Raw genomic sequence first — 12,266 nt, 5'->3', positions numbered from 1 at the left:
ACTGCTGGGTGATCTATTTTCTACTGGATAAAATTGATGCAGAGTATCAATGCAAGTGGGTGTCCTACAGCCGTGAGGGGGACATCTCCAACCATTAAGGATTTTCTTAGATTTCTCGGAGAACGTTGCGATGAGTTCGAATTAAGCCGCTGCGAACAAGTCGCACAATCAAACGTTAAGAAATATACTCGGATACTGATTTCCACAGACTCAAGAGGGTGTCTTAAATGTGAGTCTAAGGAGCATAACGTATACAACTGTGACCAGTTCTTGGCCCTCTCCGTGGAAAGGCGCTACTCATTTGCTAAGGAGAAACGTTTGTGTTTCAGTTGTCTAAGGCCTGACCATGGTATTTCAAGATGTGAATCCAAGTATAGATGCAAACATTGTCAGGACAAACACCACACGCTGTTACATCGCCAAGTCGAAGAAAAGAGCATTAATCCCACAGTAGCCATGATTGCCAAAACTAAGCAAGGAAAGGAAGCTCAATCTATAGAATCACAGAGTTATTTAGCACGTTCTGCGGTAAATCTACAGCCGCGAGGAAAACCAAGGAGTGTATTGCCCACAGCTCTAGTTTTGGCGTTAAATTCAAAGGGATCATACACCACTTGTCGTGTTCTCTTTGATAGTGGATCAGAACTATCATACATATCGGAGCATTGCATGCGTTCACTGGGCCTCTTACGCTCACCATCTCGAATACTTGTCTCAGGAATTTCGTCAATCAAGGCCGATACTACAAGAGGGGTCAGCGCAGTACATTTGAAATCAAGGTTCTCGAAGCATACACTAGATATTACAGCTCATGTTTTAGGTAAGATAACCACTCTATTTGCCAAAGGATGAAGTCGACCCGGCCGTTTTGAAAGTTTTCGATGGGTTAGAACTGGCTGATCTACCGGAAACCAGCGCTAAGCATGTGGACATTTTGTTGGGTAGCGACTACGTGTGGTCCGCATTCACAGGAGAGAAGGTATTAGATAAGCATGGAAATATAATTGCAATATCCACAATATTCGGGTGGGTGGTCACCTCAATTGCAACTAAACAAGGATCAAATACAGCATCTCTGTTATCAACCATCGAAATAAATACATCGCTCCAAAGGTTTTGGGAATTGGAAGAATTAAGTGGCAGTTTGCCGCCGACTGCTGATGATTTAAAGGTCGAGAATCATTTTCGCTCTACACACTTTCGTGGGAGGTATAGTGTTGAGCTTCCATTTAAGAACTCGGATGTTAAGTTTGCAGATACTCTTCAGGGAGCAACATCACGATTTTATTCAGTAGAACGTCGACTTCAGAAAGATAAAAGGTTAAAGGAAGAGTACACCAAGTTCATGCGCGAATACATTGCTTTGGGACACATGCGCATCCTTGATGAGTCAGAGAAGACGAGTGCACCTAAAGAACACATGTTCTATATGCCTCACCATCCAGTTATTGGTACGAAATTGAGAATTGTATTTGATGGATCTTATAAAGATAAGAGTGGCAGATCACTAAACGATGAGTTACTAGTGGGCCCAAGTATTCAGCGTAACCTAATGGATGTGTGTTTACGCTTTCGACTTTATAAGTTTGTTTTTTGCGCAGACATCATTAAAATGTTTAGGCAAATATGGATTTCTGAAAATCACCGAAATTATCAACGAATTGTATGGAGAGAAAACCCAACTGAAGAGCTGCAACATTACCAGCTTTGTACTGTAACCTATGGGACAGCCTGTGCACCGTTTTTAGCTGTACGTGTGTTAGAACAACTTGCCATCGATCTAAAGCATAAATATCCAACAGCTGCCAAGATTCTATTGGAAGATTTCTATGTGGACGATGTCCTGACCGGAGCAAACACGGAAGATCAACTTATACGTAACAAGGATGAACTTATTCAACTATTAGATCGCGCACAGCTGGAGCTTGGGAAATGGGTATCCAATACCCACGGAATCGGCTCTTTAGAAGAAGCAGCAGCGACAAGTGTGACTGGAGATGCCTCCTCCGTCAAGGTATTAGGAATACATTGGGAACCAAAGTCTGACATCTTCACATATGGTATAAGGTTGAGCGAATGCACAGAAAGTTCAAAAAGACAAGTATTATCAGACGTATCACGCATATTTGACCCGCTTGGTCTACTGGCGCCGGTCATTGTTCAATTCAAGATCCTTTTCCAAGAGCTCTGGCTTCTTAATCTAGATTGGGATTCACCGCTTCCAACTAAGCTGGCAGACCGATGGCGTAAGTATCGCGAAGACATTATCAACATAAGGCAGTTAAAGATACGGCGTCATATTGGGTATGTCGGCAGACGAATAGAGTTACACGCCTTCTCAGACGCCTCAATAAAAGCATACGCAGCAGTCGTATACTCTCGGATCGTGAACCAGGATGGCAGCATAGAGGTTTCACTGATTGCAGCGAAAACACGGGTCGCTCCACTTAAGCAGCAATCGCTCCCTCGTTTGGAATTATGTGGCGCACTTCTGCTAAGTCGGCTGATCGCATCAATTAAATTAGCTTGGAAGGATCTAGAAAGCACCGTATATGCTTGGTGTGATTCGACAATTGTGTTGGCATGGTTGAACCACTTGCCAGCTAGTTTAAAGACGTTCATTGGCAATCGTACTGCCGAAATATTGGAAGTAATACCAAGGGACTCGTGGCGCCATGTTAATACCAAGCAGAACCCCGCAGACTGCGCTTCTAGAGGAATGCTGGCTGAGGACTTACTCCCGTTTACTCTCTGGTGGAAGGGTCCCGACTGGCTGGCTGAGACACATCTTAACTTAGGTAACGAAGATGATATACAAATCTCTAACTTAATTTCAGAAGACGAGTACCGAAAAGAGTTGAAGGCTACAGTATTAGTTACTCTCGCGGAAACCATGAACGAGTCATCTCCCCTTCCTGGCCGAGACTTGTGCGCATTGTGGCATATATTTTACGATTCATCAGACACATGAAAAACCCCCAAGAAAAGTCAGACACTTTCGCCGTAACCTTTGACGAGTACAAGGCAGCCAGGAACCTATGTTTGCAGCAAGCTCAAGACGAATGGTATAAAGAACGAAAAGCGCTACGAAATGAAGGATGCGTACCAAAAGGCTCTAAGCTGTGTACCCTGACTCCGATTTTAGATGACAATGGGCTTCTACGTGTAGGAGGTCGCCTCAATAATTCAGAGTTATCATATTCAGCCAAGCATCCGCTCATCTTGCCGAGGAAGCATCGCATATCTCACTTAATTTTGGAACACGAGCATCAACATAATCTACACCCAGGAGTTTCGGCCCTCTTTGTCATCGTTCGTCAACGTTTCTGGATAATGGAAGCCAGAAATCTGATTCGTAAAGTTACTCACAACTGTATAAAATGCTTCAGACAGCGAGCACATACCAGCAACCAACTAATGGCCGCACTACCGGCAGTGAGAGTTCGGCAAGGATTTCCGTTCGAAAATACAGGCTGTGATTATGCTGGCCCAATCATGATGAAGACACATAAAGGAAGGACCGCTCGAAAGGAAAAGGGATACATACGTCTCTTCGTATGCATGGCAACCTCAGCTTTACACTTGGAGCTGGCAACAGACCTTAGCACTGATACATTTTTGGCTGCTCTTAGACGTTTCATTTCACGGCGAGGCAAATGTGTGACGATGTTCAGCGACAATGGACGAAATTTCGTGGGAGCCAAAAGAAGTCTTAACGAAATGGAACAATTAGTTCAATCCCAGCTGCACAATAACAAGATAGCAGAGGCGTTATCGATCGAAGGCATCAACTGGAAGTTTATACCGCCACATGCGCCTCACTGGGGAGGCAAATGGGAATCGGGTGTTCGCTCTGTGAAGCTTCATTTACACCGAGTAATCGGCCACGCCGTTCTTACATTCGAACAAATGCATACGTTGTTAACACAGGTGGAAGCGGTGATCAACTCAAGGCCTCTTTGTGCCACTTCCGATACAGACGTTGGATATCTTTCGCCCGCTCACATGCTGATCGGTCGTCCTTATACCACAGTGCCAGATGGGGATTTGGACCAAGTGCCGGCAAACCGATTGGATTACTGGCAGCAATCTCAGGCCATGTTGCAAGGCTTTTGGAAAAGGTGGCATCTTGAGTACCTTACGTCGTTGCAGCAAAGGCCAAAATGGTTAATGAAATCGGCAAACCGGAAGCCTGATGATCTCGTACTAGTAAAGGATTCTCATACTCCTCCGGCTTCTTGGATCCTGGCCCGCATTATCGAGACGATTCCTGGCCCAGACGGTCTAGTACGAGCCCTTAAGTTAAAGACAGCTACAGGAGAGATGACCCGTCCCATAACCAAGGTGGCTCCCCTGCCAGTTTCAGAAACATTGTTTCAGGGCCCGGCGGTATGTTGAGGAACAGTTGCTGAATTCTTAAACTTAAGTTTATTTGAATGTAAACGATCTTTGTATTTTATTATTTTTAACTTTAAGTTGCATGGTCACACCGTTTTGGCTGATGCAATTGGTAGCGTGTGGTGAAAACGAGAAAATGTATGTTGAGTTAGTTAATTGCTTATTGGCCAACCGAAACCATCACATGGAGTGATATAAAAGTTATTTATTATTATTAAACGAACCAGCAAAGTTAATTTATGTATCATCAATGACATTTGCAGTGGAGTCCACTGATTTTGTTTCGATTAACCCCATTGTGGGTATAACGGATATATCATCAAATTTACTTATACTATTATCGAACATATGTATGGGATTTTTGTTTTTATTTATTATAAGTATTCAAAAATATGAAATAAAGTTCATAAAGACAGGTTAAAAACTTGTTTTTTAGCAATTACTTTAATTTTTTTTCATAAAATGTCTGAATTTGATTTCTATTTGAAATATTAAAATAAGATTGTTATGGATTCATGCGTATTTTTTTTTATTTAAATTATTTGTGAAGAGAAAAAAAAAGTAAGAGAGAAATAAAATTTATCTCAACTGTGTCTTGCACAGCGAGCCAGAGACGTGGAAAAATTATAGAAAATGTGGTTGGCTCACAATTCAGGTATACATTTCATTTGTTTTATTATTAAAAAAAAAATCTCCAACCACAATGTTAGTAAAAGCCTATCGGGCAGTTAGTATGTCGCAAGTTGCACTTTCGTGCTTCAACTTGCTATTAAGGTTATTGTTACTATTATTAAATTAAAGGCAAGTTAAGGCTTGCGCATTTCTGCGGCCCCCTTGCGTTTCTTCGCTCTTTGGCGAAGTTCAGCTTTCAGTATGTCAATACGCTCTATGCAGCGTTGTCGGTCTTCCTCCGTCTTCAGAGTGGCCAGTAGGTCTACTTCCAGCCTCTTCTGCTGGAGTAGCTTTCTTACTTGGCCTCCTCTTTTTGTCTTCTTTGACTCTGTTGATTTGGTGTTGCGGGCCCGGTACTCAGCTATTGTGAGTGGGCGCGGTCCATCGTTGGGATACAACTCTAACGCTTCTTATAGCGTCGGCGCATCCCTTTGCTCGATGGGAGCAGATTCCGCAAAGGGAATATCTTCACTGTTCATTCGTGTTCCTTGTTGGTTGATTGGTTGATTTTCTTTTGGTTCGCTTGATTTATCAGATGGTTCCAACCACTGCTTCTGCTTTCTTCTGGGCATTTATTCCAATTGATTTAAAATAAAATTTTCATTTAAATAAATAAAATGTTCATGTTTTGTGTTGTGGTTAATATTTGCAGTTGTTGTTCTTCTGACATTAACGTTGATTGATGGTTTGATTTTTGCATTTGGTTTGCAGATTGCAGTTGTTGTTTTTGTTAGCAGATAGCGGGTCCTTATTATGTCACGGACGCCATGTTATATATATACCAAGACCGGGTTCCTTTGATAGAAACAGTATATCCAAGATGAACACGTCAGTGTCCATGCATAGTCGTTTTTAGAATGATTCTTTATTCCAAATTATTATTTTGCTTAAGCTAAGTTTACATATATAATCTTATGCTGCGACTTATGCGACAGCTACAAAAGAGAGGGAGAGTGTCAGTACATACATACATATTGTTGGAGCGCTTGCATCAAAGTGCTTGGTCAGCGTTCACACGCTGGCCTGGCTCTAGCTCATGTTACGCTTGTGCATACATTGCTTATGTGAATATATGTATGTGCATATACAAATGTACATACATATATGATCATGCTTAGCTGTAGATTTATGTGAATATGTTTATGTACATACATCAATGTATATACATAAACATATTCAAGTGCACAATTATATTTTAGTGCGTATATGTTTAATTGTTTATACTTGCAACAGAGTGGTACAAGTTGAGCTCATTGTACTGAATGATTATTTGTATGAATATACTACAGCTGTAAAAACCCTCATTTTTGTATATAGTACAATATACTATTACAAAATATTTGGGCGCGACGATTAGTTGGTTAACGCGAAGCCCTTTACACTAATTCAGCTGGCGCCCATGGGTATGCACACAAACAAAGGTGGAATCTGCAGTTGCAAGCTTTGCCGTTCTTTTTTCGCGTCATGTAGTTTGAATTCTCAACTACTTTTAGCGTTGAAGATATGGTATGGCCATTACAATTGTGGATTCTTTAGCGAAGTCTGCTGATGATAGAACTTGGTGGTTCTTGAAATAGCTATACAGACAACTTGCTCACCTTTTGTGCTGCCTAGAATTTAAAATCTTACAAATAAATCAGTAAGAGTGACCTGAAGCCCCGCTCAAACAAAGTTTTTTGATTAACATCAATAAGGTCGAAATCTAGACAAATACCAAAAACGGAAGTCCCGCCGTTTTACACTTGCTGTAAAAAACCCTCTATTTTGCATATAGTACAATATACTATTACAAAATATTTGGGCGCGACGATTAGTTGGTTAAGGCGAAGCCTTTTACACTAATTCAGCTGGCGCCCATGGGTATGCACACAAAAAAAGGTGGAATCTGCAGTTGCAAGCTTTGCCGTTCTTTTTTCGCTTCATGTAGTTTGAATTCTCAACCTTTTTTAGCGTTGAAGATATGGTATGGCCATTACAATTGTGGATTCTTTAGCGAAGTCTGGTGATGATAGAACTTGGTGGTTCTTGAAATAGCTATACAGACAACCTGCTCACCTTTTGTGCTGCCTAGAATTTAAAATCTTACAAATAAATCAGTAAGAGTGACCTGAAGCCCCGCTCAAACAAAGTTTTTTGATTAACATCAATAAGGTCGAAATCTAGACAAATACCAAAAACGGAAGGCCCGCCGTTTTACACTTGCTGTAAAAAACCCTCTTTTTTGCATATAGTACAACATACTATTACAAATTATTTGGGCGCGACGATTAGTTGGTTAAGGCGAAGCCCTTTACACTAATTCAGCTGGCGCCCATTGGTATGCACACAAAAAAAGGTGGAATCTGCAGTTGCAAGCTTTGCCGTTCTTTTTTCGCTTCATGTAGTTTGAATTCTCAACTACTTTTAGCGTTGAAGATATGGTATGGCCATTACAATTGTGGATTCTTTAGCGAAGTCTGCTGATGATAGAACTTGGTGGTTCTTGAAATAGCTATACAGACAACCTGCTCACCTTTTGTGCTGCCTAGAATTTAAAATCTTACAAATAAATAAGTAAGAGTGACCTGAAGCCCCGCTCAAACAAAGTTTTTTGATTAACATCAATAAGGTCGAAATCTAGACAAAAAATTAAATAAATAAAAAATAATTTTTGACTCCTCTATATTACCCGAGGCGGAGTTGAACCTATACCGTGTCGAAGGGTATCGAGGAAGTTAAATGAATTAAATTTCAAATAGAAAAATTTTTCGCTCCACTCAGCGGATTTGAACCAGGCACCGTTCGATAAGAAGCAGCGCCTCTGCCAGGTAGGCCACCGCGTACGTCACCAAGACCTAGGCTGTTGCGCTGCTATGCTGCTAGTCTGGTGGGAGGATCACCTCCCTGATCGAGAACCCCGGCTTAAAAGTTTTGAGGTGAAAGGTCGACTCCCAAGTGATAGCCCTGGAGAGCTTTCGAGACCGACTTGGCAGGTCCGCCAACAGCTGGTTATTACACCAATTGCTTGTTTACTTTTTTACTTACAGCATGGGTGGATGAAAAATTTGTTAAAAGGTGCGACTAGCACGCCACTTATGCAGATGCGGAGAAATAAGTTGGGTGATACAGAATAAAGGCACCCCGCGCCCCTCCGACCATCAAGGGACCGACGCAGCAGGTGGCCGGGAAAAAAATATGATTTAAGTTTTCCACTTGCGATGCAGACTGGGGGGCCGAGGGAACGTGAGTAACAATAGAAGTGAGACTGCTACACTAACAGATTATTAAATTGCAGGACTACGAGATTTACGATCACGGATAAGACGGAATTTACACAGAAAAAAGACTGGACGCGACGAATTGTACATCCCAATTTTTCACGCTTTTTTCTATTGTCTACATTGCTTATGTGAATATATGTATGTGCATATACAAATGTACATACATATATGATCATGCTTAGCTGTAGATTTATGTGGGGTTGGGTTGGTAACGCCGAATGGCCAGACCACCTCAAACAGCTGTTAAACGACGGTGTTGCAAGCGATCTATATGAGACAGTGTGGCAAGCGATCTATATGAGACGAGGTGGCAAGCGACACACAAAACGAAGAAGTATTAAAGACGAAAAAGAAGTAAAGAAGTTTATTAAAAGAAGTAAAGAAGTGTTAAAGACGAAAGACGTGTAAAAACCTAAAGACGAAACAATTACCATTCAATTCATTATTATAGTTACTAAAACCTAATTATAATCTAAAATAAAACCTATTATCATATAACTAAATATAAATCAAACGGGACTACTTATTTCTACGGATTCGAAACCTAGTCCCACAAAATTGGGCGCTCGTCCGCGATCGGTAAAAGGAGAATGATGAAAGGAGAATCCAGAAAAGTGAATTGTGAAAAGAAAACTGTGAAAACATTTCTAACTGTGAAAAGATTGTTAAAAAAAAGTATGAAGAAGTTAAAGGAAAAAGTGACTAAGTGACTTTCTATATGTAGCATACTCGGTATTGAGCACGAAGTAGAGAATTTGCAGTCACATATATTCCACGAACTTCGCAGTTTGTTTTGACGAATTTGCCGACCAAGAGGGTAACGAAAGTGCCGCTCACAGTAGTGTGTACAATGATGCAGAAGAAAACGTTGAACAGAAAGAGAAAAAGAATTCACAAAGATGTAAAAAAAATAGTGGAGACGAAAAACGTTACGGTGATATTTCTATGCGTTTTGGTATGAATTTTCGTGACATAGAGGACAAATTAGAACATTCGATGGAACAAATTCAATTGGAATTGAGGAATGGCTTTCAGAATTTTTGCAAAAAGTCGCTAAGAGGCAATGCCAAGCTGTTTGTTTTCAGTGAAAGAGGTATTAATTCTTGGTCAATACTCAAAAATGCACTGTTAAGCGAGTTTAGGCAGACCGTATAAAGCAAGGAATTACATAAACATCTGAGCGAAAGAAAGCGAAACAAAAGTGAAGTGCAAGAATATTTGTATAAAATGAAAGACATTGCATCGCGCGGTAGAATCGAAGATCAAGCTCTAATTCAATATATAATCGACGGGATAGACGAACGTGAAACTAATAAATCGGTTTTATACGGTGCAAATGACTTAAAGAATTTTAAATCAAAACTAAGAAGCTATGAAACAATGTGTGAAAAATCCAAAGCAGTCGACCGCAGTGTTTTTGTTAAAAAGATGCCAAGTAACGTAATATCCAAAAATAAAGAAGTCAGCTGTTATAGTTGTGGACAGAAAGGCCAAATAGCAAATGATTGCAGCAATAAAGAAAAAGGTCGAAAATGTTTTAAGTGTAAACAATTTGGGCATATTGCCAGTAATTGCAGTCAAGTTAAATAAAAAGATGAACAAAAAGTGAATGCGTAAATGTCAAAATAAAATTACGAGTAAAACAGTGTTAATAGAGAATATAAATTGTTCGGCTTTATTTGATACAGGCAGCAAATTCAATGTTATGCGCGAAGACTTATTCAAAGAACTAAGTGACCAAAAACTTTTGTCGTGTGGTGTAAGTCTTATTGGATTTGGCGGTGATCGTGATGAGAATATAATTAGACCAATTGGACATTTCGAAAAATCAATTAAAATCGATAATGATGACTATGTTCTTGACTTTTATGTTGTTCCGATGAAGTGTATGGATATTAAAATAATCATTGGAATCAATTGGCCGAATCAAGTAAGAAGTACACATCGTTTGTATCTCCGAATGGCCAATTTCAATTTAAGAAAGTACCTTTGGGGCTCTCCAATTCGCCTGGTGTGTTTCAACGGCACATTAACGCAATATTTCGACCCCTTACTCGTCTAGGAATTGCACTTCCCTACACAGACGACGTAATAATTCCAGCAAAAGATGAAAAAGAAGCTGTTTTAAATTTAAAAGAAGTCATTACTACCTGCAAAGATTATGGACTGGAACTCAATATTAAGAAGTGTCATTTTTTGAAATGACGAATCCAATTCTTAGGACATATTATTGAAAACCAGATGTTGTATCCAACAACCAAAAAGATTGAAGCTGTTTCTAAATTCAAAATTCCTCAGACACCTAAGCAATTGCAAAGTTTTTTGGGTTTAAGTGGGTATTTCAGAAAATTTATACCCAACTACGCAATCATTGCAAAGCCATTAACGGGCTTGTTGAAATCCAATAATAAATTCTATAATAAATTCTATCTAGGTGCAGCAGAAGAGCATGCTATCAATTTATTATAGAAGAAGTTGACCGAAAATCCAGTTTTAAAGATATATAACCAGAAGTACGAAACCGAAGTTCATACAGATGCTTCAATAGATGGATTTGATGCTGTCCTATTGCAAAAAATCAGATGAAGACGACGAATTACACCCTGTTTATTTTATGAGTAAGAAGACTACAGATGCACAGCGCAAGTATTCGAGTTATGAGCAGGAAGTTCTAGCAGTCATTGAGGCCTTGAACAAGTTTAGAGTTTATCTTTTAGGAATCAATTTTCGTTTGATAACCGACTGCAATGCTTTTACGAAGGCACTTGATAAGCGAAGTTTGGGTCTTATTTCTACAAGAGTATAATTTCAAGGTTGAACATCGTCCTGGAACACGTATGAAGCATGTAGACGCCCTGAGTAGATATCCAATATTAACAATAACTGAAGATAGTATGAGTATCGGACTGAAGCAAGGTCAAATGCAAGATGAACAACTTAAAGCTATTAAGCAAGTACTTACCGATAAAAACAGCCCTATGACAATTATTTTTTAAAGTCAGATATTTTCTACAAGCTTGTAAATGACGTCGAATTAATTGTAGTACCAAACAGTATGCAAAAACAAAAAATTAGCCGAGCACATGACAGAGGTCACTTCGCAATCAAAAAAACTAAGGAGTTGATTTGCAAGGATTATTATATACCAAACATCGAGGATAAAATCGAAAAATACATCAGCTGCTGTATACCGTGTATCATAAGTAATCGCAAAAGAGGTAAGCAGGAAGGTCTACCACATCCACTGCAAAAAGAAGACGTCCCGTTGCACATATATCATGTAGATTTTTTGGGTCCCCTTGACTCGACGCATAAGAATTATAAGCATATCCTATTCGTAATTGACTCATTCACTAAATTCTGTTGGCTTTATCCGACGAAGTCAACAACTGCAAACGAAGTTACAGCAAAGCTGTCTGCACAGAGTTAAATTTTCGGTAATCCTTCAACAATTATTTTGGATAGAGGTGCTGCTTTCACCGCAGATATCTTTATTCAGTATGGCCGAGATGAAAACATTAAATTGGTGAAAACAACAACTGGTCTACCCCGAGTAAACGGACAAGTTGAGAGGTGCAACTGTAATTTCAGTACTATCTAAGCTCAGCATCGACGATCCAACGAAATGGTACAAACACGTATCCAGAGTCCAACAAGCAATTAATTCCACATATGCTAGAAGTATTAATTCCACACCTTTCGAGCTGCTAATAGGAGTAAAGATGCGGACCAAAGACGACGATCAGCTAATAAAACTAATTAATGATGAAACCATATCAAATTGTTAAAGTAAAGCAAACCAATGCATACTATGTACTAAAGATGGGAAGTTCAGAAGGTCCGAAGAACACGTCAACGTGTGCTGAATATATGAAGCCATGGTCAACAAACTATGATGACGACGGCGCATTCGGGGCGAATGCTTAGTCAGGACGG

At 39.8% G+C, this 12,266-nt stretch overlaps 1 protein-coding gene across 1 annotated transcript; it reads left to right on the top strand.

Annotated features, from left to right (window-relative positions):
- The first annotated feature begins 3,666 nt into the window (after positions 1 to 3,666).
- Positions 3,667 to 4,398, top strand: LOC137572478 (uncharacterized). Its single transcript, XM_068284235.1, has one exon. The coding sequence runs from the start codon at positions 3,667 to 3,669 to the stop codon at positions 4,396 to 4,398; it is 732 nt and encodes a 243-aa protein (XP_068140336.1).
- The last annotated feature ends 7,868 nt before the right edge of the window (positions 4,399 to 12,266 follow it).

This window comes from Drosophila tropicalis, unplaced genomic scaffold, assembly GCF_018151085.1.
Source record: "Drosophila tropicalis isolate 14030-0801.00 unplaced genomic scaffold, ASM1815108v1 contig_1063, whole genome shotgun sequence".
Lineage (NCBI taxonomy): Eukaryota > Metazoa > Arthropoda > Insecta > Diptera > Drosophilidae > Drosophila > Drosophila tropicalis.
The sequence above is the reverse complement of the archived record's forward strand: the minus strand, read 5'-3'. Positions and strand labels throughout refer to the sequence as shown.

What these genes read in the sequence shown, in the direction of transcription:
- LOC137572478 (XM_068284235.1), top strand. Translation starts at nt 3,667, where the DNA reads ATGTTCAGCGACAATGGACGAAATTTCGTGGGAGCCAAAAGAAGTCTT.